General features: G+C 42.9%; 1 protein-coding gene across 13 annotated transcripts in view; it reads right to left on the bottom strand.

Moving 5' to 3' along the window:
• ELAVL2 (ELAV like neuron-specific RNA binding protein 2) overlaps positions 1–25,707 on the bottom strand; it is a 163,179-nt gene that overhangs the window by 108,151 nt on the left and 29,321 nt on the right. For 2 of the 13 annotated variants that reach the window (XM_005874807.2, XM_014546579.1), the window contains exon 1: positions 18,414–18,584. The exons of 8 other annotated variants lie outside the window; for them this stretch is intronic. In XM_005874807.2, coding sequence (XP_005874869.1) covers positions 18,414–18,514 — 101 coding nt within the window. In that variant the 5' untranslated portion in view covers positions 18,515–18,584. Of the gene's footprint in view, positions 1–18,413; positions 18,586–25,707 lie in introns of those variants that run through there. 3 more of the 13 variants (XM_014546580.1, XM_014546588.1, XM_005874811.2) reach the window with 3 other exon arrangements.

Here is a 25,707-nt window from a genome sequence, read left to right on the forward strand (position 1 = left end):
TATTCATTAATACTCATGCCTCTTATCATTAGAGTAATAAGCAAAGGCTCAGGACTATATCTGGTAGTTACATGTAGCTTCCAGAAAAATAAAAATTAACAAAAGCTAAAAAGGATTAACACTTCTCTTTAAGCAAACACACAAAATCAAAAGACACCTGTATACATACCCTACAAATCAACAACTATCAAAATAAGCCACAGGAGTAAAATAATATTATTGCTCTTTAGATATTAAAACACATTTCTAAGCAGTATTTTCTAAGCCAACAACCCTGAAGAACAAATTAAGCCCCTGCCTTCATACACCATAAGAGTAACAGGCTCATGATTAAGCAAGTAATTTATTTGGTTTATATTTTATAAAAAGATTCTGAGAGTTCAAGATCCTACCAGTGATTATTAAGACACTAACAAGACAGCATTTTAAGTACTGAACAATAATAGGTTCACAGTCACTAATCTATATATATAAAAGCCTAAGCGACCATTATGACCAAACGACCAATCGACCAGTCACTATGACGCGCACTGACCACCAGGGGGCAGATGCTCAACACAGAGCTGCCCCGTGGTGGTCAGTGGGTTCCCACAGCCAACCTCCCATGGCCAGCCAACCTCCCACAGTCCCTCCTCCTGGCTGGCCAACTTCCCACAGACCTTCCCCTGAGCTGGTCGGCCCCGATGGCCCCAATCAGGCCGGCCAGCGGGAGGAGGGGCCGTGGGAGGTTGGCCTCCAGCCCGGATTGGCACTGGGTGAGACAGCCCCAATCAGCCCCAGTCGCCGGCCAGTCTGAGGAACCTGACCCATGCACGAATTTGTGCACCGGGCCTCTTGTAGTAGATAAAATGAGTCCCAAAGAGACTAGGACTCATAAACATCTTACAATGGAATTTAAAATCTCAAAATTTCACATATTTAAGAAAGAACATTCCTTTGTTCATTACAAAGCTGATACAAAAACAAGACATTTAATGGCAATGTGTCTCCTTTCTAAAAGCGGGTCTATTGCTATTTATCATTTCCAGGAAAGTATTTCCAAGAGCTAAGCAATCGTTTTTAATACTTACTCCTCTTCACAACCTGCTCTGTGGCACCACCACCTTCTTACAGATTGGGGAAAATACTTAAATGAATGACTTACTTGATCTCACTATTTTTCCCCACCAGGTTGTGGAATATCACACAAAGCAAGTGTACTCATTTTGTCCTTGGAGTTTTCATTGAGTCTTAATTTTACAGGAAATAGAACTATGACGAGGACAATATTTCCACAATAAAAAAATGAGGAACTTTCTAGGTCCCACTATAGAAGGAGTGCCTACAATAAAACATAGTACTAGAAGGGTAATAAAGGTAAAAGCATAATTCTGGTTCAAGCCTTGGTCTCAGTGCTTTCGCTGGGTTATTGAGGTTCCCGGTATTTACAAATGTAGAAGGTTATTACATATAAAAGCTCTTAGTTCCAATAAGCTCTGGATAACTTGCTATCTCCATTTTAAAAGGCTCTTCTTCACAATTACCATCCATTTGAAGAGTAATGTGACCCATACTCTGTCCTTTGAGACTTAGCATAAAAGAACTCACCTACTCGAAAATCAATCTTTTCAATTAGATGAAAACTTAATGAAAGCTGAGATCATCTTGATGAAAGCACAATACTGCCAAAAGGCAAAAACAGCTTCACACTCTAACGGTAAACCCACAAAGTTGCCAGGTTATAATTCTGCTATATAATCATTATGGTCCAAGATCCATGAGTTTTCTCACTAGGTATGATTTTCAATAAGTAAAGGTATTCAGGGTTTACCATCCTTAGGGGGCCTTTACACTGTCATTGTCAAAATCTATGTACAGATGTGATCGCCTGAACAAGAAGGCATTTAATCTTAGTTCTATAATTAAGTCTCTTCAAAACACGATATCCCAAATACACAAAAGGTATTTTGAGAAAAACTGCACTTGTCTATGTCCTTTGTATAGGCAGCCCTACTGAGCCAATATCATGATCATTTAGTACAAGAGGGAAGGAATTTAGGTTTGCTTATCCACTCACTTTATCCCCCTTCTGTTTATGGCCAACAGGAAGGATGCATGTGATAGATGAGGGATGCATATAGGATGAGGGATGGGATGATGGAAAGCAAAGCTGGTTAATGCAGAGTCCAACCCATAGGCATGACATGGTGGTCAATTTAGCTAAGTGGACACAGGCTGAATTAGCCTGACCTTTATGCTTCAATGTCCTGATTTGTACAATGGATACAATCTGCCCAGCTCTGTTCCAGGCTGCTAACAATAGGATTTGAACAGCTTAAGTTTTGAGGGGAAAAAATGAGCCAAAATCTAGCATAAGTCCTACTTTTTATTTAAAACCAAGTGAACATCCATCCGCTCTGTTAAATAAAGCAAACCTTAAGCATGTGTTCTTTTTAAAAAAAAAAAAAATGCAACAACAAACGCACTTCAAAAAAGATATCTTTTCTATAAAAATTAAATCTTAACACACAGCCCTAAGTAAATGCATGATCCCTAAGTCTGTAATACATCACAGGATCAGTGTAAATATAAACAATACTAAGTGAAGAAATATGTGAGTCATCTTTATGATAAGTATAAGGTTAATCTCATGTAATACCCACTTAAATGAGCCCTGAATGCCAGGCATTGGAAAATGAAAACTGAAAGTTGGGGTTCTGGTTGGGGGGGAGGAGGAGATAATGACAGAACAAATAAAAGATAGGGGATAAGAGGAGGTAAAAAAGGATATTGTGTAGGATTTAGGAATGCTATAATGAGATATGTGAAGGAATAAAAAGTATGGGTTAAGAATCCATTGACCCTGTTCAAGCAAAAAATATTATTTGGCTAAACTCATAAGGTGAACATAGCACTTGGGAAAGAATGGAGAACTTTGAATGCCTGAAAGTTTTTGAAATCTGGCCTGTAGGGAGCCATGAAGGCTTCAGGCAGGAGTGGCAGAGCCAGAATTGTCCTTCATCTGTCTCCTACATACAGGTTCTAAACTCAATGTGTCTAAATTCTACAAAGTTATTTTTATCCAAGGAGATGGCTCATAAAAATCAATGCTAAAAAAGTCACAAAAGCCAAACAGTACTCCAACCGGTCCACAATGTTATGTCTAATACCTGGACACCCAATTCCAGTACCGTGATAACCGAGCACTCAGGAGCCAGACTGCATGAGTTCTAATTCTAGCTCTGCCATTAGCTGTGCCTGGGCTTACATTAACCTCTCTGTGCTGCAGTTTCTGCAAAGAGCTCTGAGAACTTGAGATCAGTGCTTGGCACAAAGAAAAAGCTTTCCTTCCAAGTGATGCTAACACAACCACTCCTATGCCATACATATCCTTTTGACATCTGACTGATATTATAACATCCTATCCTATATAATAAAAGGCTAATATGCTAAGTGCCCGGTCATCCAGTCATCCATTCAACCAATCAAAGCATAATATGCTAATGACTAGAGGCCTGGTGCAAAGGATTCGTGCACTGGTGGGGGGCGTGGCCTGCTGTGGGAGCGCCGCTCATCCTGGTCAGCCGAGCAGCACTCCCACTGTGGGAGCACACTGACCACCAGGGGGTAGTTCCTGCGTTTAGCGTCTGCCCCCTGGTGATCAGTGCACATCATAGCAACTGGTCAACCAGTCGTTCTGATTGTTCTGCCGTTCGGTCGCTGGGCTTTTGTTATATAGGAGAATATGCTAAGGCCGCTCAACTGCTCGCTATGACATGCACTGACCACCAGGGGCAGATGCTCCGACTGGTAGGTAAGCTTGCTGCTGGGGTCTGGCCAATCAGGACTGAGTGAGACGGGCCAGACATTCCCTGGAGCCCTCCTGCAAACCCTCTCCAGCTGCCCAACCTCCTGCATCCCTCCCCGGTCCTGATCGTGCACCAGTGGGGTCCCTTGGCCTGGTGTGCACCCTCTCGCAATCCGGGACCCCTTGGGGGATGTCGGAGAGCCGGCTTCAGCCCGATCCCAAAGGCCAGGCAGAGGGACCCCCACTGGTGCATGAATTCATGCAACTGGCCTCTAGTTTCATATAAAATGAAGGAATACTGACTGATTCAGTAGCCTGGGGCGGGGGGGGGGGGAGACAGAAGGGTCAGTTTTTTTCAACCTCCTGCATCCCTCCCCGGTCCTGATCGTGCACCAGTGGGGTCCCTTGGCCTGGTGTGCACCCTCTTGCAATCCGGGACCCCTTGGGGGATGTGGGAGAGCCAGTTTCAGCCCGATCCCAAAGGCCAGGCAGAGGGATCCCACTGGCCTCTAGTTTCATATAAAATGAAGGAATACTGACTGATTCAGTAGCCTGGGGCGGGGGGGGGGGGAGACAGAAGGGTCAGTTTTTTTCTGTTCCTATCCTCTCAAAACCACATGCTAAAAGCTATATATCTAGGTAAACACTTTTCCTTTTCAATATGTCTTGTCCATTTTTCCCTCAATGGCCTAAAATGGTTCCCAAGCACACATACGTAATTAAAACTCAGTATCTTAAAAGACTGCTTTAGAAAACCCAGCAATCAAATCTGCTATCATCCTTTCATATGGGTAGACATAATTACAACCTAATAGGTATCATTTAATTAAGACTTAACAGTTAGGTTCTTAAAGTCAAAACTTGATCATTTTCTTCCTTGATAGGTGCACAAAATTTTCTCACAGGTGATGGTCATGTGATGTGAAGGGCAGAAGAACTATTAAAAACTTGATCATAATAGCCTTCTACAGTGCTAATTATTATCCAATTATGACAGACAATCTGAGAGTAGACACTCTCAGAGCAGCATTTTAAATTTTTTCACCTCCATCTCCAAACAACTGCCCACAAAATGCCCAAAATAAAAGGTAAACTATTTAATTCTCACCTACTACTACTACACAGGAAAACAAAGTCACTGGTGACAACATGCAACCTTTCCCCTGGTTCTGACATCCGAAAATCAGATCCTTAAAGGAGAAAAACAATCCTAGGTTTGGCTCCCAGGCACACAAATATAAGAAAACCCAGAGAATGAAGGATGTGCTCTCCTAAGACACTCAAGGTCAAAGCAAGGCTGGAACCCAGGACCCTCTGGGTGGGAGAAACGGAAATAATCTAAAGGGCCTACATTTTCAAGTCTGATCACTGTGCTTCTCACATTTAATTACAATCTCTACCCCCACTTCCAGCTAAATAAGATTAATTCGTAGTCACTGGTGCTTAATAGTAACTCCTGTTACTCCAGGCAGCCAACACCCCAGTTTGAAAGGGATGTGGATCACTAATTAGTGCCTCATCTATTGAGAGCCTGTAATTGCCTTACCACACCCAAGTCCCTTCTGGCTAGACTTAGCTTCTTTACGGACCTGATACACCAAACAAGAGACACACAGTTGGGCAAGAAATCTATTAAGAATTAGAAAACCCTGGAAGGGCTCTATTTATCACTGAAAAGAGAAATCTAAGCTCTTTAGTTTTGCATTCTCTTCACTTTCCCAAAAGCTGTGAGAGGTCCACCAGACCTAAGCCAAGCCTTTGCCTTTCACCTTAGCTATCCAAGGGGTCTGTGGTACATAGAACAGATCTGATACTTCATGCAAAATTCAAAGGATTCTAAATACTGTAGAAATAAAGCCCTAAAGTCAAATAATTCCTCACAAAATGATCTCATTAACATTAGCAAGTATCTTCAGTTTTCCAAAGAATCCTGATTCAGGAAAGAGAAGAGAAAACAGCTACTGTTTCTGAGAGCTTCACTACGGCATCCTACTCAACCTTTCACTCAACCTTTCATCACCAGTGTCATTATTATTCCCATCTGTAGGTCACTGAGAAGCTTGAAAGCTTGGCGAGTCTGGGTGACTTGAATAAGGACCCTGAATTCTTAACCTCAGGTGTAACAATGAAGTCCTAAAACACAAGAGTTCCTATTCCTTCCTCCCAGCTTACCTAACACAGGCAGGTGTCCCCAGGTTGTCAGCTCACGGAAGGGCCACTTCACAGCCCCAGATGGTGCCGCCCAAGAGCAGCTCAGCTACACGGGGATAAGCAAATGTCAGGGTGCTTCAATGGGAATCTGCTACCTTGAGCACAGGTTCTCCCCCAGCCCTCTCCTCCCATTCAAGGGCAACTGAAAATGGACTGCAGCCCCATTTGCTTTCTTAAAACACGACCGAAGTTTTAGAAAGGCTTTCAAAGACTCTAAGTCAGTGGTTCTCAACCTTCCTAATGCCGCGACCCTTTAATACAGTTCCTCATGTTGTGGTGACCCACAACCATAAAATTATTTTCGTTGCTACATCATAACTGTTAATTTTGCTACTGTTATGAATCGTAAATATCTGATATGCAGGATGTATTTTCATTGTTACAAATTGAACATAATTAAAGCATAGTGATTAATCACAAAAACAGTATGTAATTATATATGTGTTTTCCAATGGTCTTAGGCGACCCCTGTGAAAGGGTCGTTCGACCCCCAAAGGGGTCGGGACCCACAGGTTGAGAACCGCTGCTCTAGGTCATCAACCTCATCCTTACTGACGTTAACTTGTAACCTAGGTAGCATGAGAACAGAAAGCTACTTCTGATGACTTGGAATCCCTTTCAGCAAATGAACTTAATTAGAAAAACTAAACTACTCAAAATAAGTTTCACGAAGGCTTAAAACTAAACTTCAAATTTAGTTTGGGGAAGCACATAATGTATGAAATTCTTATTCAAACAGTAACTAAAATCTATCTTCATTTGATAATGGGTACCTTCCTTCAAGGGAAGGGAATGTTTTTTAAGTGTCCTCAGAAGATCTCGTTCTCATTTGTCAAACAGAAGCCACAGGAAAGCTGGCATAAACATCTCTTCCTGCTCTTGCAAAGCAAGCGCACCTTTTTTGGGCTTTTCAAATCAGGGGTCCATTATGTACCAATAAACCTTACAGCTGGACCCAGTTTTAAGCCTCAATATGGTGAATAGCATAGCAACCCATCCTTCCTTCCATTTTTGCTTTTCATTTCTATTTGGATTAGGTTACAGATGCACTGCCCTCCAGATGTTATTTCTCAAAACAGCCCTTTGCCTTTAGAGATAGGCTTACCCAGAAACACTTGAAAGTATCCTATATAATAAAAGGCTAATATGCAAATGGACCGAACGGCAGAATGACCGGTCACTATGATGTGCATTGACCACCAGGGGGAAGACACTCAACGCAGGAGCTGCCCCGTGGTGGTCAGTGCACTCCCACAGGGGGAGTGCTGCTCAACCAGAAGCTGGGCTCACAGCTGGTGAGCGCAGTGGCGGTGGCAGGAGCCTCTCTCGCCTCTGCAGCAGCACTCAGGATGTCCGACTGCCGGCTTAGGCCTGCTTCCCGTCAGTTGGACATACCCCAAGGGCTGCCAGACTGCGAGAGGGCACAGACTGGGCTGAGGGAAACCCCCAAGTGCACAAATTTCATGCACTGGGCCTCTAGTGAAATATAAAAACAAACATACACAGAAGCACCACTACTGGTGATCACCTCAAATTTTATACATGTATGTATATATAAATAGGTACAAAGATATATATATCAAAAGGTATATAGATAGATATACTGCTGTCTTCCTTTAAACGAGGCAGAATTTTCTCAGTTTGAAGATTTCATTTTTATAGCTACAGGGATTTCCAAAATTAAAAAAGTGATGATTGCTTATATTGAGTCTTTCGTTTGAAAGGAATAAAAGTTTTACTGTCATTCACTCAGTAAATATCAAGCTATGGTGTACAAGGAACTATCACAATATGAAAGTGTCCAGTGTAGCTCAGTGGTTGAGCGTCGACCTATGAACCAGGAGGTCACGGTTCGATTCCCAGTTAGGGCAGATGCCAGGGTTGCAGGCTTGATCTCCAGTCGGGGGTGTGCAGGAGGCAGCCGATCAATGATTCTCTCTTATCACTAATGTTCCTCTCTCTCTCTCTCTCCTTCCTCTCTGTCAGTAAATATATATATATATACACTTTTTTTAAAGTATTTCTTTGCCCTCAAAGGACTTCAGAGTTTTCAGAAAAGTTTCTTGCAACATGAAATCCAAAATATCAATGATCCTCACCCATCCACCACAGGTGGCCTAGCAAAGAACTTTACTTTTAAATAGAAATCAGTATCTTTAAGAATAAGTATGTTTCATTCAGATCAGGGTATATAAATGTCTGAATACTTAAAAAGATAATGCTCGGGAATTTGTTATCCAAATAAAATGCGGAAAATGTCTAAATGAGCAAATCTGAAACTTGAAAGAAATAATTCTACCAGAATATTAAATGTGGAATCATATACAGAGAAGTATCTGGGTATCCACTCACCACCACCACCCCCAATTTGCATTTTAAAGGAAGGGGCTACTGTGGCAATCCCTTCTCCCAACTACCACAGCAACCTGGAACAGATGAGTGGAGCCCTGCCTGACCGTGGTGGTTTGAGTGGTATCTCACCTTCCTCCTTCTTACCCACCTAATCCTATGACTAATTAGGGGAGGAAATAAATGCATTGGCAAGTTGTTTTTTGAAGTGCAGGTGTGTTCAACAGCTGACAAAAGAGGTTAAGATTCTATATACACCCACAGTACCATTTAGTCAATTTCTATTTAAGAAACAAACTAGGACAATGAAAGCAATGTAGGAAAAAGAAAATGCTTAGGTGAACTACTCCAAGGTGCATTTTTAGCTCATGTGACCTTCCCAAGTGCTCCAAATGCGTGTACGTAGATGTGCGGGCATGTGTATATTTATAGAAATTGAAGTGTTGGGAGCACTCTAAAAAATACATGAATAACTCATAGAACGCTAGTGCTACAAGAAACTTCTGAGAGCTGGTGCACAGCCCCAAAGACAGCCCCAAGACTCGGGCCAAGGTAAAACTTGCTAGTGACAGCACCTGGTCACAGCACTCATCGATGTCCCTCTCTAGAGATCAGTGGGAACATTTTTTTTTTTAATGCTAGGAAGGCCCAACTGGCGTGGCTCAGTGGTTGAACATTGACCTACGAACCAGGAGGTCATGTTTCAATTCCCGGTCAGGGCACATGCCCAAGTTGCGGGCTTGATCCCCATTTCGGGGAGTGCAGGAGGCAGCCACTTGATGATTCTCTCTCATTATTGATGTTTCTCTCTCTCTCTCTCTCTCTCTCTCTCTCCCTCTCCCCTTCCCTCTGAAATCAATAAAAATATTTTTTTTAATGCTAGGAAGGACATCATGCTGAATTCCCCTCTTTTTCTCCTAGAGAAAAAAGTCTCCCTCCACTTACATTAAACCTCCCCAACAGTGCCATGCTTATTTGCCTGGTTCATGAACCCTTTCCCAACTATGCAGCAGCCCATACCGAACCCCATAATCAACTCATCCCATGTCCTGCCTATGGGCTGCCAGCTAGACTTAAGGAGAACATCCATATCGTACTGCTTCTAAACTCCCAAAGACATGGCATAAAGCTCGGCTCCACACAGGCACTGAACGCTAATAAACAGTTTAGATGTAGAGAATGTTGAGGATCTATTAAAATGCTGTGGAAAATAGAAGGGGGGTTATCTTTTGAAGTAATTAGTAATTGTGTGTTAATATTTCTGAAAATTAAAAATATAATGTGATGCAAAAAAATAGTAACTGCTGACCCTTACAAAATGAGAGACTGAAATCTAATTCTTCCAACACACACTCCAGAGGTTAACAGATTCATTAACAATTTTAACATTTTCCAAGGGAACACAAAAGTGGACAAGCACAGATGAGGAAGGCAAATACAGAGGGACAGATCTTTCTATAATGCTCTTTGCTCTTGGTTTTTACATTTACATATCAGCACACAGAGAAATCTCTCTTTATAGATGACTATTGGATAGCTATGCCCAAATTAATTGAACCAAACCGCTACTGATAAACACTTAAGGTTTCAGTATTTCAAAATATGCTTTCAATACATACCTTATATACAAGAGAGCAAAACTATAAATTTAAAGTTAGAAATTGCTGGTCTGCAGTCTATTTGCCTTTTTAATTATGCTAGTTGCTGCCAAAAAAAAAACTCTCTAAAAACTTAGCAATTTACAGTCCCACCAAGGCATTTGCCTGCATTTTAAAAATGAAACAAATAAGGCAGCAGTGTAGAGGAGAGGGCATTGGAGGAAGAAAAGGCATGTCAGGAACCGGCCACAGGTCTGGAGACCAACCGCTGTCACTATTCATAAGTCATGAGGCAACACATCTTTAGCATCAGTTCCTCCGCATGCGTGAAATGAGGGTGTTGGTCGACACTGGGTATGGACGCCTCCAGCGTGCACATTCTCTGACGTCCCTGAATTTACTATATTTAAGAGATGCATGTTAAATATAAACACAAAATGTTTATTATTTTTGGGCTGTCCAGAAATAACAAATTGCTGCCTCAGGAAAGTAAATGCTCTGATGAAACCCCCGCTAGGAATGTTGAAATGGAAGTGAAGTTGAGACTGGAGGAAATGGCCACCTAAGAGGAAAGCTACAAAACCATTCCAAAAGTCAACACACAAAGGATTATTTTAATCATCTGGGGGTTTTCCTGGTCTAAGACAGGCTGAATCTCAGCAGAAAAAATATACCAAAGCGGCTATCGCAAGCGCCCTGATGGCTAGTAATTAATAAAAAGTCACAAACATCCCGTTCAAGTTCACCATGTACAGAGTGGATGTGAACAGGAGATATGATTTCTGAGCTAAATAAAAAGCCTTCATTAACCAGAAGTGACAGGATCACAACCCTGCTGTTGATAAACTGCCAACACACCCGAGGCCTTCCATGAAGGGCTGCCCATTTAACATATTGCAGCTTTAAAATGAGTTGCTTTAGAACAAACAGTGCTATGTCACGGCAGGCCTAGGACATAGCAGATGGAGCTGCTGATATACCCTGGATTGTGTGTATGTGTGTAGGGACCAGGCGTAAACCACGGGCGTAGCCAGCTCAACAAACCCTTCTTAAGGTTCGCCTTCTGTGATTAGAACATCCACCTTAGCTCCCAACTTCTCTATGGGCTTCAAAAACGACTCCGTGTTGAGCAGAAAGCAGCCATTGTTTGGACAGCCAGAAATGGTTTCGTGGTTTCATGCTGCTATTAAATGACTGGCTGGCGGTCATCCCTGGAGCTTGCCTCTTTAATCCTGGCAAACACAGCCACTTCAGTCCGGTCCTGAAGCAACAATATTTTTTTTAAATATAGCATGCTTTGAAGCTGTATAAAACAGGTCATAAATACATGTCTAAAAGCAGAGTCTCCATCTAAGCAAAGTGGTTACAGAAGTATCACGCCATATCTTCTCCTGTGTGGTCCAAGTAAATTGTTAAACTCACCAGGTAGGAGACTGCAAATAGATATGGTCAAGTATTAATTATTCATAGGGATGGATGGAGAGAAACAGCACTGTTAATGCAAAAGGTATCTTAAAACAATTAAATTAACTACTATAAGCAATTAATTACTATTGTATAGTAATAATTAATGTCCATTAAAAAAATATCAAAATACTAGGTTTACACATTAAGAATTGTGATTCGCGCCCGGCCAGCATAGCTCAGTGTTTGAGTGTTGATCTATGAACCAGGAGGTCAGGGATTGATTCCCGGTCAGGGCATATGCCCAGGTTGCGGACTCAATCCCCAGTGTGGGGCATGCAGGAGGCAGCCGATCAATGATTATCTCTCATCATTGATGTTTCTCTCTCTCTCCCTCTCCACTCTGAAATTAACAAAAATACATATTCTTAAAAAGAATACTGATTAGCCCCAACTGGTTAAATGTGTGCATTATACATGGCAATTTCATAGCAGCCGGAGTTCTGAGACTGAGTACACCATGAAGGAAGGAAGGAAGGGAGGGAGGGAGGGAGGGAGGGAGGGACGGAGGGCGGGCACCTTATATGCAATACCTTTGACATATGTAATTTTATAACATTCATCTTTATTTTAAAGAAACAGGCCCTAGGTTCAAGGAATAAAGCTGTAAGGCAGGATCACTGATATCAAGGAGCTTCCAATGTAGTTGAAAACACTGAAGAGGTATCCTAAAGATGCAAACTAATTTACAGAACCATTAAGAAAAGGCCAGACACACAAGTCAACAGGAAGTTACTACCCAGCCCCAGTTCCCACACCAGCCCTTAACCCTCATCCCTGTGGTCCCAGCACTGCAGGAAGCAGCATTAGAATTCTCTCCTGAACTGAAACATGCTGTCAGCTCTCCGAGCTCCCCCTTCTCCAGGGTGGAGGCTGTAGTGCACATGTTCCACGGCTTCCATCGGCACCTTAGGAAAAAGGAAGTGAGAACTAAAAGCTGTGAGGAAATAAGACCCAATTAGAAAAATGCTACATCCAAGTGAAACAATTCCAGATGATTAAACTAACAGGGATTCAAAGTTTTGATTACCACATAATATTAAAAACAAGACCACTGTCCTAGCAACCAGAATCCACCTCTCTGAAGATACTAATGCATTAAGTGGGCCCTAGCTGGTCTGGCTCAGTGGATAGAGCATTAGCCTTCGGACTGAAGAGTCCCGGGTTCGATTCCAGTCAAGGGCACATGCCCAGGTTGTGGGCTCAATCCCCAGTAGGGGCGTGCAGGAGGCAGCCAATCAATGATTCTCTCTCATCACTGATGTTTCTATCTCTTTCTCTCCCTCTCCCTTCCTCTCTGAAATCAATAAAAAAAAATATATACTAAAAAAAAAATTCAGTGTGGGGCAAAAGTAGGTTTACAATTATGAGTATGCAAAACACATTGTTTATTCTTGTATTATTATTTATTAACTAGAGGCCCGGTACACAAAATTCATGCACAGGTAGGGTCCCTAGGCCTGGCCAGCAATCAGGGCTGATCTGTGGGGCGACTGGAGGGGTGATTGGAGCCCTTGCTCACACCCGCCTTGGCTGGCCTGGCACCGCCCACCCCCCACCCCTATGGGTCAGGGCCTGTGGGCTGGGGGCAGCTCCGCCGGTTGTTCTACTGTTCAGTCTATTTGCATATTAGAGTTTTATATAGATAATTGCATTATTTTCCATTCAAACAACTGTAAATCTACTTTTGCCCCACCCTGTAGATTCTAGTAAGTAGAATGATCACATAATAAGCAGGAAAGACAGTAATGTCATAAATTCACGGCACGTTTAATTCTGATGAATTGTGAGGATGAGGGAACAAGCCGCATGGAGAATTCACTTCCTCCTCCTTTCTGTAACCTTTTTTTTTTCTTCCTTGTTTTTGTCTGATTACTTAGAGCGATTTCCCAGAGTCTATCAATCTCTTACAAACATAAAAAACCTTTTAGGATTAAGGGGCTGCCCAAAAGCCATTCAGGTCATTTTAAGAAAAAATTCTTCTTCAATAAATAAATGTCTCCCAAGGTTTCTACAAAGAAAACGTCCTATGTTTCTCCCACCCCAACAAGTGTTTTAAAAACTGTCCCAAATTAATACAGTATTAGTGATTAGTTTAAATTTAAACAAATACTGGGAAACACACAATACTGTGAAGAAATGGAAAAGGTTGTCAAGATCTGTCAGAGGGCATCTATAAAAAGCTATTCACAAACTAAATCAATCAATCAAATGACAAACTACAATTCTGGGTGAGTTGGTCAAGTCCTTTAAACTAGGCAAAAAGCTTAACAGACATTCCTCTTTAATGCTTACACCTCAATCAATACACTGGAAAAATGCTTTCAAAAATGCTGATAAATTATACTTCAAAATCAGAAAAGGACAGCATTATTTCAAAGCCTCAAGCGAAGAGAATACAAGCTCTAGTCTAGACTATGCAGATCTCTGGGCTAAATCACCTATCCACAGGGTTAACCTGTGCAAATAAAACTTCCTCCATTGAGAGCAAGTTTCAAGCACTGTATTATCTTACTTTTTCTCTATTTTCATTCCAAACTTGGAATTCAAGTGAATTAAACAAATATTTCCTGTCTTTCTAATGCAAACAAGTAGTACAATTAAATGCAAGAAATAAAAATAATAAACAGGACAGATGTCTCCTTTCTGGGGAAGAATGAAAAGATTACCATGAATCTGCTTTCTTCCCCATCTACCCTCCACCCAATTTGTATGATAGCTAAGTTGGAGAAACAAGGTAAATCAGTAACAATCTTTACTGGTGGATATTTTATTGATTTGAGTTTGGACATCATACATCCTATTAAGCACCTGACCTGCAATTTTTTTTTTTTCTCAGAACAGTATGTTTCTAAAAGCCCACCAGGTTTGGAACATATTAGTTTCAGAAACTTAACAAGTTTTAGGAATAGCCCTTCCAGATTCTCTACTACAATGAGCTGGGGTTATCTAAATGCCACTTTCACCAGGAATAGAACATACAGTATTTTGATCTTTTTTTTTCCTTGGTTTTAATAGCATCCTAAAATAAGTCTGAACACAGTGTCTTCATTCTCTCGCTTATAGAAAATAACCAATCCATACTTCATACGGCTCCAAAAAGTAATCTTCCAAGTCAAGACTGCCAGCTGGCAACAGGAAGACGCCAGCCTGTGATGGGATCCTTCTAGAAGTCACCTTGTCACAGGCCTAAAATAAGGTAAAGTCAGAATCCTGGAGCTGGGGAAAGAGGTGGTGGGCGTTCTACCGGGAGGGGGGCGGTGGTGGCTCGGCTCCAGGTAAAGCTTCCAACACAAAAATCTGCTTACAACAGCCTCCCCACTGAGGAGCCAAGCTATAGGCTTGGAGTCGAGATACAGTTGCTGGGCTGCCTCTTGGGTATGTCTCTGGCCTCGACCACCTTAAACTACAACCAACAAAACTATCAGAGGTGGTAAGAACATGATTCTGGGGTCACAGACCTCGGTCCTACTTCCCCACTCAGGAGGTTGAATCTTTGGGCAAATCACCTGACCCCTGAGCCTCACTTTCCTCGTCTATAAATTCGTGATCCCAAGGAGCCTTGGCAAGGCCCCGGGAGAACAGGAACACTGGGTGTCCCCACTGTCCCTACAGGAAATGCTGCTTGTCTCCTGGTTCCATCACTGCAGGTGGTGCACCACCTTCGATTACAGACTCCATCTGGTTTTCTGTCCTAATAGCCAGGTTTGTCAGCAACTAAAAACAGGAGGCTGCTTGGGACCCCCTTCCAATACACTGCCAACTTGACTGCCCTGTTCAAAATCTCTTCCTCTAATTGCAGGCTTAAGAGGCAGCCTTCCTTTAGAAGTTACTTCAGAAGTTGCACAAAAGAAAAAAGATCTCTTTCCTTTTCTTCCCTCGATCACAAATCTATGTTGTTCACCATGAAATCAAACTTTGCCCCCTACTGTCCATAAAACAATACTGGTAGATGAGCCAAACTTTTATGAAGTCCAAGGATACCTATTAGTCTCAGTTGGCCAGCTCCAGCAACCCAAGGAGATACAGCGGGCATATGGGATGGTCAATCACCTTGCAGAAGGAAGGGGGCAAAGTAATGTAAATGCTAATGCAGAACAGCAACAGCCAGACCTAAGGACACCAAGAACTGGCAGGAGAAAGTTACAATCAGCAGCGGCCTTGAGAAACCGCGCTCCAGATGGCCGTGGCCTTGGGCCTGAGGAAGACTCGAAGGGAAGGCACAGATCAGTGCTCTTAAAAGCACCCCAGCTTCCGACGGTCCCTTCCTTCCTGCCACTGGAACTGCACTAAAAGGGAGGAAGCCAAAGGAACGTTATCATCTTCAGAATTATTTTCTAGGTGTTTTGAAAAATGTGATACCCAGAAGAGATTCCTGGCTCACCGTGCTGTCAAGAGAATGAAATTATGGGGCAAGTTTGGGGGGCGTCATGTAGTTCCACACACCTGCCTGGGATCCGCTCTTCCTAGAACAGCAGCAAAATTAAGACAAGCGCGGTGGCGGTTCTCTCCAGCCGCAACTTAAAACTTGGCCGTTTCCGTGTTGCATGAATATTCTCCACCTGTGACTGGGCTGGCAAACCAGGAAAATAGTTACTCAGACCACAAAAGGGAGCATCAAAAGGAACAAAAGATGTGAGGGGAAGGTGGACGAGACAGACACAAAAAACTAGGCACATAAATAAATATACACACAGAATTACCGGGAGAAGCTACACAGGCCTGTCCCGGAAGCAACAGGCAGTGACCTACCTAGGTTATAGATGCGATCCCGGGTTGGAATGCATAAGCAACCGATCAGTGTTTCTCTCTCTCCCCCAACCCCTCTCCCCCATCAATGTTTCTCTCTCCCCAATCCCTCTCCCTCTCTGAAATCAATTTAAAAAAAAAACCAACATATCCTCAGATGAGGATTCAAAAAAAAGTTCAAAATACACCTATAATAATTTTTTAATATACACAGTTAATTCAAAATATTTTTTAAATAAGCATACAGTTTTACTCATACCCCAAATACAAAAAATAAACTTAGCTGGGCTGCAGGCTGCGACAATTTTTACAACCGCCAGCATTAATTTCCTGTTATGTTGAAGAGTTTTGCGAAGATGTTCAAGATGGGGACACATTCTAATTCCTCGTTATGATGGGCCTAGCACCAGTGGCTGCCAGGAGAGCAGGGCTTCCACGGCATTGCTCCATCCTCAAAAGCTACATCAGGGCTGGGTCGAGAAAACAGACCTTCATATCTGTTTGCCAGGCTGAACAAAAACTTAACTAGAAACGTATGTGCTGTACACGCTACCAAAGGGAAGGCCCTACACTGACATTTTCTACCTACTTAGCAGTCATCTGTATTCGTCCACCTAGACGTTAACACACACCAAAGTTGCTCTCTGCTATTCAAATTGTGCAATTATGCTCAGGCGTAGACTGGTAATATCCACCTTCCTTATTGTAAAATAAAATTACGGCATTGTTCCAAACACGACACTTGGAGCCTCTTTCTGCTTCTGGCGCAGCAGCTCGCTCTACTGCACAGGTGGGAGAAAGCTTTGCGGAAGGTGCCCTGCTGTTTCCAGAGAGGAGGAAGGCTGAAGACTGAAAAAAAGAAGGGGGAAGAGGAGAGACAACACGTAGAAGCCTCACACCTGGTCACCTCTCACATCAGCTCTTTTTTTACAGCAACCTGAGGGGGAATGTCTTTTCCAAGCTGACACCATCAGCAATGAGACTAGCAGGGGGTCCACGGGCCTCTTTCAAACAGTTCATCACATCCTGTTAGTTTGCACAGCACTAAGCAACTTCTGCTGACCCCAACGCATCTGAACAAATACAAGCAAGCAAGCAACGGGCAGGAAGAAATCCCTGCTCCCGGTGGGGCCAGGTCTGACATCCCGGGGCCAGGGGAGGGAAGATAAACTGAAGGAAGCACATCTCCTGTAGGAAAGAGAAACCTTCTTGCAATCAGGGGTTAAGGGAGGGGAGCTCCAACACAAGACTTCTCTGACTGAAGTAAACGAGACTAAAGAGCTGTGTAAGGAGCAATCTAACGCTACTCTAACGTTATTTGCAAACACTAAGAAAATCAGACGAATATGATGACTTTAGAACCTTCGTCTTTATATCGAAGTAAACTTCAGAAATAGAGCAGGGGAGTCACAAACTCGAATACCCACCCACCCAGGCCAGGCAGTAATTTATCCTGACGTGAAACACACTATGCTCTATAGAAAGGGTGCAGTGATGGGCCCAGTGTTGCTCGTCCCTTCCAAGTTCTCAACAGACACAAAATATGGCTCTGGATCTTTACATGATACTTCCCAACACCTAAATCAACAATTCACAACAGTTTAGGCCAGTGATGGCGAACCTATGACACGCGTGTCAGAGGTGACACACGAACTCATTTTTTTGGTTGGTTTTTCTTTGTTAAATGGCATTTAAATATATAAAATAAATGTCAAAAATATGTCTTTGTCTTACTATGGTTGCAAATATCAAAAAATTTCTATATGTGACACGGCACCAGAGTTAAGTTAGGGTTTTTCAAAATGCTGACACGCCGAGCTCAAAAGGTTCGCCATCACTGGTTTAGGCCAAAGAAAACAGTTACAGACAAGATGCAGCCCATGGGCCACTCTTTGGGGTCTACGGCGGAAACTTATACCTGTTGTCCACTTACACCCATTTCTCTGCTTCATCTACAAATTGCAGCAATTCACTTGGTCACAGAAAATACAGTCGTTCCCCTTTATACACAGGGGATACGTTCCAAGACTCCAACCCCCCCACCATGGATGCCTAAAACCACAGATAGTACAGGACCCTATAAATGCTGTCTTTCCTACACAGACACACCTGTGATAAAGATTAACTTACACATTAGGCACAGTAAGGTTTTTAACAACAATAATGAAACAGAACAATTACAGCAATGTACTGTTAATAAAAGTTATGTGAATGTGGTCTCTTTCTCGCAAAATGCCTTCCCATACGGTACTCACCCTTCTGATGATGATGACGTGAGATAACAAAATGCCTTATTAAGCCCAAGAAATTCCACCTTTTCATTTAAAGGAAGCTCTTTGTGACGTCTCTTTGGCATATCCAAACTGCCAGCATCACTATTCTTGTGCTAGGGGGTCATCGGTAAGTAAAAATAAGGGTTATCTGAACACAAGCGCTGCCCTACCAAGACAGCAGATTGGACCACCAGACTGCTACGTAAGCACCGACGACCCGGCAGGAAGTGTACACAGTGTATGCAGCGTGGAGACGCTGGGATGATTCACGTTAGAAGCGGATGGCAGGAGATTTCATCATGCCAACTCAGAACAGCGTGCAATTTAAAACTCGTGAACCGTTTATTTCTGGGATTTTCCACTTAATATTTTCAGGTCACGGGCAAGGAAAACCTCCGAAGTGGGTAAGGATACTGTATCCTGCCGTGAGTAAAATGTAACACGGCGCTTCAGAGCCAATGCAAAAGTGCCAGCCCAGTAAGAACAGAAAAGGACAAGTGAGTAGGCTGCACATGACCCAGAAGGGCCGGCTGGAAGTGGGACTAGCCCAGGGCTCAGAAGCAGGGACAGGTGACTCCAGGGCAGGGAGGAGCACAGAGAAGGCAGGAAGGCTGGGCAGTTCCGGCTCCTTGCGGTGACAATGGCAGGGAGAGGATGAAAGTCAAAAGCACCCGATGACCTGGTATTTGGAAAAAGTCCATGAGTCATTCACAGCCATAGGCCGGAATGGACCCCAAGGGTTTAAACAAAGTGAACCATCAACCGGTAAGTAGCACCTAGGGGAGAGAACATGGTGTTGAGTAAACTCTTACAGAAATAGGCCTGACCTGGGAACAGGTTATAAAAACTTGCTCACTCTATAATAAACTTCGTATATTTAAAATGTTCTGGAGAGCTCTGCAATCAAGGTGGGTGGTCCCCGGGTCACCAGAGGTACCTCCAACAGAGAAGCAGCATCGGTGAAAGAGAAAAACCTCACCTTCGGAAAGGAGCTCAAGGACAATCACTTCCAGGAATATTTTTCCCATCTTACCCAACTCACGAGATTTATTTTCAAATACACTGTGATTTATTTATTTGCTTTGAGAAATGCCTCTAGTAGTTGCGATATGCACAAATGATGCCTAACGAATAAAAAAGTGTTAAACATCCTTTAAAAACTAAACAAGTGAGCAATTTCCAATAACCTACTTGACAGGGCATCCATCATTGACTTTCACTTGGGGTGGTGAGAAGGTATTGAAGCAAGCAAGAAAAATAAAGGACTTCTGTGTAAACTCCCTATTGTGATGTATAGGAATAAATCCTTGATAAGAGAGTAAGCAAAACTCAAATCAGGATAATATAAACCGAGTATTTTAATGCAAATACTTTGATTTAAAAATTTGATTTGGCATTGGAAAAAAAAAAGATGGAAAATTTAAATTAAGACATTATATTCCTGAAATGTTAGCTGGCTAAATTCTCATACTTTCACATGTACCTTTTAGCATTATTTGTGTTTTCAAGAAAAAAAAATGCATTTTAAACCTCCAATCCAAATTCCACCGTCATAGATATATCTGTGTCTATTTCCATACTGAAATGTGCAAAGTCACAATTCTCCCAAAATCTTGCTACAGTTTGGGAATTGCCTCTTTCCTCCTGGCAGAAATATACATTATATGATGATATGTTATAAAGAATCACTAAAAACAAGTTCATAAAACACACTGAAGTCCAAATACATAAAGCCTAATCTATCTGGACCACCTATTACCACCCCCAATTCAGTAAACGTTGTCATTCCACTGCCAAAAATCTCAACATGTGCTCATCTTCACCAGTCCTCGAGACGTGGAGGGTGCCGTTTTATACTAGAGAAAGGTTAAGGAACCAAGGACATGGGCAACTGAGCCAAAACCAGACGACGGAAACTTCAGACTCCCAGCCCAGTCTTTTCCACCTGGCTCTGTTAAATTAAGGATTTCAACCTAAATGACAAAACCTACTGAGGCAAGACAACTCCGTGGCCGAACTGGCAGCACTGTACTCACAAGAAGACCTTACATGTGTAATATCTGTTTACGAAATCAGAATGGATTTTCAAACAAACTACAAGGAGACCAGGAATCTTAGAGTCTGTCTTGGATGAAGGCTGAAGGCCCATCACGAACAATTCAGCAGACAAGAGCTCATCTGAATGACTTTGCCCAGCTGTCACCAGTGTAGGAAGATGACTCCAATTTTCAAAGTCCTATTTCCCCCCGTAAAACGTCATTTTATATATATATATATTTAGTATATTTTTATTGATTTCAGAGAGGAAGGGAGAGGAAGAGAGATATAGAAACATCAACGATGAGAAGGAATTGTTGATTGGCTGCCTCCTGCAGGCCCCCCCACTGGGGACCAAGCCCGCAACCCAGGCATGTGCCCTTGACTGGAATCGAACCCTGGACCCTTCAGTCCGCAGGCCGATGCTCTATCCACTAAGCCAAACCAGCTAGGGCTAAAATGTCATTTTAACACTCTTTACTGCAGAGGGCAAGATGGCAAAAACTGTAAAAAAAAAAAAAAAAAAAAGTCTGTGTACATGCATTTTCCGAGGGAAAAAGGGCCCACAGCCTTCAGATGGTCAGATTCAGAGCTCCTCAATATTAACAAGCAATTTTACAGCAACTCCATAATAAGGAAGCGAACAATTCTAAAACAACTATTGCCCCTATTCTCATAAGGAAATGAAATTAGTCAAGAAAATGTCTACTGAAGCTTGAAATGAGTTTGACCACTGCGAACTATAAAAGCAAAATGAAATAAAATCCCATCCTGAAAGAAGTTCATCGGTTTGACATTTATGAAAAGAGGAACTTTTGTGATATTCCATTAATATAGTCGTTAAAGTTGCTGAAATAATCAGTGGTGGACAATTCACAGCAACAAAAATTCTGCAGGAAACAAAATGCTAGTCGTGTAGCATATAAATGTCCTTTTTATGCGACAGACTCATTTTTTAAAGTCAAGGGGAAAGTCTCATATGAATCTATCACTGTTAGATTAGACAAGAGACAAATATACAGCTATCTCAACCGAGGAGTTCAAAATTTATCTCATCTAACGTAAAACCTTCAACATGTTTGTTTTTTTTTTAAACTATCATTTTACTATAACTCTCTCACGGATAAACAAGTCTATTGAGAAAAGTGATCCAGTTTTATTTCAAATAAAGAATTTCTGAAAGTGGGAAAGGGAATCTTGCCTGTCAAACCTTATTTGTTATTCATCATATGTCTGAAAAGGACACAGTGGAAAATCAGCAACACAGACAAGTACAAGGAAAGTGCAAATTTAAAAACAAAAAGAACACGGTTACTTACAATTAATAAGACAACCTTCAAATTGATTTGGTTGTAATCCCACTGCCACCTAGTCCTATGACTTTCTTGGTTATTTGACCTCTTCCACTCCTTCCCAAGGCACCTGCCCTTCTCTGCATGAAGATTTCTTACAAGAAACGCCCGTACCTGTCATCACACAAAACTATTCAGCAACATTCCAAAACCAAAAACATAGGAGGATCAATGGAACGAATGCAAAGCCGAGCAGCACAAAAGCGCTGAGAAAATAAATACTAACACCATTACAAAAACCAGGTATTTTCATATAGACCAACCTCTGAAAACTTGGCATTGGTATTAAAGGGGAGGGTGCTTATAGGAAGGCACCTGGATCACGGCTTCTCAGAGAAGAGACACCTTTTGTTTTGTTTTATACAACGGAGTTACCAGGCTAGTGATACAGAGTCACCTTCCCTTAAAAAGAAAAAAAAAAAATCTCCCGTGACCTTACTAAAATTAAAGTCATGATATACATCATGCATGCTGAAAGCCAAATCTGTCTATTTCTTGTTAGTGAAAAATTTCCCAAGTACGCCATAAAACCTCCATAAAATTTTACTATACTAGTTCCTATTTTTAGTTCCGATTCCAAGTTACCAATCCTATTTAAAGCATAATAAAACACGCATCTTTTAATATGCAAAAGCCTTAAAACAAAATACTGCTTTGCAAGTGCACGTGCCTTTCAACTTAGCAAATTTATATTACTTAAAATCAAGAAAGAAAAAGCAACTAGTGTCGCAAACACCAGTATCCTGAATCAAATGTTCTTCCCAATGAGCAACATACAAAACAGTGAGTTTGGCAATCAAGTACACAACATGTGGGTTCTGTGGGTAACCAGAACCAATGAAGACCTCCACATCTGTCAAATGAAACTGGACAGAGCAAGGGAACATTCCACGCATCTAATGTCCTCCATCGTGTTAATTCAGGAGTTGGGTGTGGCATCACCAGTGCATCAAGCCTTCGATTTCAAACAGCTTTATAACGCATTAGCACCGAGCAGCAATAGTGGCAGCTAAATAGTAACGATCGAGAAAGCCTCTGATTAGGATTAGCAAAATCAAAGTACAGGGTCCTCTTGTCCAGAAAGTTAAGAATTTCAAGGGGAGGAGTTACGTGACCCGCTTCCAAACAAACACCATGTTACTAAAACAAAACAACAACAAAGCCCACCTAATATGTGGTTTAGGATGACTATTGGTCTGTCCAACTGAGTATCCAAAGAATCAGGAAGAGCTGGGAGGGAGGGGGCAGGATTGCTATGGGCAGCACAAAAAGCTATAAAAAAAATAACCTGACCAGGCTCAGTCCTGTGGATCTCTAGCCTCCCTTACTTATAAGTCAACATTATTGGTGACAGAGGTAGCAATAAGAATGTGATGACGTAGGAGATTGAATATGACTTCAGATGAGAGCAAAAGAACTGACCCTGCCATGCAGACCAAGAGATCGAAAGGGCACATGGTAAAGGCAGTCTTGATCAGATGCTCTCTTGGAGTACCCAGTCCTGGGGGGGGGGGGGGGGGGGGGGGGGAGCATGAAGGATGGTAACCTGCCACTGTGGTGCTCGTGTACCATGCGAACACCAGAAAAGTGGCGCAGGTTGTTTTGTTTTTGTGTTTCTGTTTTAATTTTTTCCCATCAGAAAGAGGAAAGGTTGACCCCAGCTGAGAAGTCAGGATATTCTTCTGGATGGCTTTGCTGTGTCCTTAAAGAGAACTTGGGACTTGCTTCTCAAAGAGAGAGGGGGAGGTATTTTTTTTTGAAATCATCACCATGTTAGCAAGAAAAGCACTGAAGGCTGGAATGGCTGAAAAAGGCAACAAGGATTCAGCCAGGAACACCTACCTGCATACAAAGACCCAAAAGGCTGGATTAAGGAATGGGGTGATAGAAATGCCACCTAGAGCCTTGTTCTTCACCACCCACTGGGAGCTGGGTCTTCATTAAATGCGCCAAAACCCTAAAAGAGAAGGAACTTGAGTGTCTGGTGAAGAACCATGAGCCAGACCAAACCAAAAAAAACAAACAACAAACTAGAAAAGAAATTCTAGTAACACATCCTAAGCCTAGAAAATAAAAAAAGATGTGATAGTAAATAGCGACGTGCCTGGCTGTCACTGACCAATTCTGGGCACCCGTTCTATTCTAGGAGCATTTCCGAAAACTAAAATTCTCTTGAACCATGAAGAAAGAGTGTATGCAGCTGAAAACAGCTGACCTAACATGAATCCTGAGGACAAACACTGGTAGAAACGCCTAAAGAGGGAGGTGATGGGGGGCCTTAAATGCTTAAGGTTCTGTCTTTGAAGAGGAAAACGAAAAACCTCATTCCCTGAAAGGTTGCAGATGTCACCCAAAAAGGGTATAAGGGACCAGAACTGATCACACAAACACAAAAATATTCTCTCAAGAAGGAAAAGGAAAAAAAAAAAGGCAGAGGAATCCTAGGAAACTGGAGGTAATGTGTTTCTTCATAACCTAACTTGTCCTACCCCACCCCAGCCGTTATCGTCCAGATGTTTTCTGCATGCCCTCCCTTCCCCTCTCCTCCCCCATTTCCAAGGGCACTGTCTCTTAGTATGCACTCCCCCACCTGAGCAGTGTTAAATCAACATTTCTACAAACCTCTTATAAAGAAAAGGCCCAAGGCAAATGCAGTGACATGCCAGGCCACCCAACAAAACAGTCACCATTTCTGGACCCCAAGGTCCGGAGGAGAAAGTAGATCCAGTAAAGCTTGTCCCACCCGCTCACCAAAATGGAGATCCAGGTCAGCTTCCGCAGGAAAGGACTACCTTAGCTCAAGGAAAAACCCAGACGACTCTAGGAAAATGATTCTTGAGAAAACTGTCTTCAAGGGCGACTAAACAGTATTTCAAACAGATCAATTTTTCTTAAGAGCATGGGGAAATTACACCCAACTGGCATTCGAGTGGTTTTAAATGGACTTATTTGCTGTAAGTTTGGGGGTTGAGCTACGTTTTTTAAAAGATAGGATTATTATGGGTAGGTCCACCAAAAACTTAAGTTTTTAAAAAGGTCTTTGTCCTTGCCGGAAGCATTTGGCCTTGTTAAGGGGAGGGGATCAAGGAGGGTAGACAGCCGGTAACCAACCCTCCCCTTTCCTCACATTTTCAGAAAAGATGAAAATTTTATCATGAAGATGATCTTTTAAAAAGCTATTTTCAATGACCATCTGGACAGTACACTCACAGCTCACATCTAGGTTCCAGCTCCAGCCCTCTAGGATAACAAATGGCTTTTAAAGAAACGCCTTGGAAAGGCTGTTTGCTGGTCACTATCACCACCACCGGAGGAGCACCTGCTGGTGAAACGACGCTGGTCCTCCAGAGACTCCACCAATGTCACCAGCGCACACACTTTGTCTGTGCGCGGGGCGCAGTTGGCCAGTGCTCCCCGGCGGAGGAGCAGCTGCCGCCTCCCCTCCAAGAGCATACCCAAGCCCTGAGTCTGCCTCGCCTGCGGCCAGAGCGCTCCGCTCCGCTCCGCGCCGCCTGCCCGGTGCACTCCTGGTGCGCAATTTGGGAAGCGAACTGGGCAATTGACCTCGGGCTGCGACGTCGCGGGGCTGCCCCTGGCCTCACCTAACACCGTCCAAGCCAGGGGGGAGAGCAGCTCGGGGATCCTCTTGGCTCTGCCACCTTCCCATGCCACCTCCTCGCCCTGCGTGGCCGCTCCAAGTCCCAAGACGCCCTGGGAGCTCCAAGATGCGCGCGCGAGGAGGCGCTGTGCCCAGTGGGCACGCCACCAGGCACCACCTGGCCGGAGTGCGCACAGCCTCCCACCCAGCGAGGCTGCCAGGCCACCCGAGGAACCCGGCCCTGGTTCTGGAAAAGCCCCCGGCCCCTGCCCGCTCCCACACACCCACC

This window comes from Myotis brandtii, unplaced genomic scaffold (assembly GCF_000412655.1).
Source record: "Myotis brandtii unplaced genomic scaffold, ASM41265v1 scaffold452, whole genome shotgun sequence".
Lineage (NCBI taxonomy): Eukaryota > Metazoa > Chordata > Mammalia > Chiroptera > Vespertilionidae > Myotis > Myotis brandtii.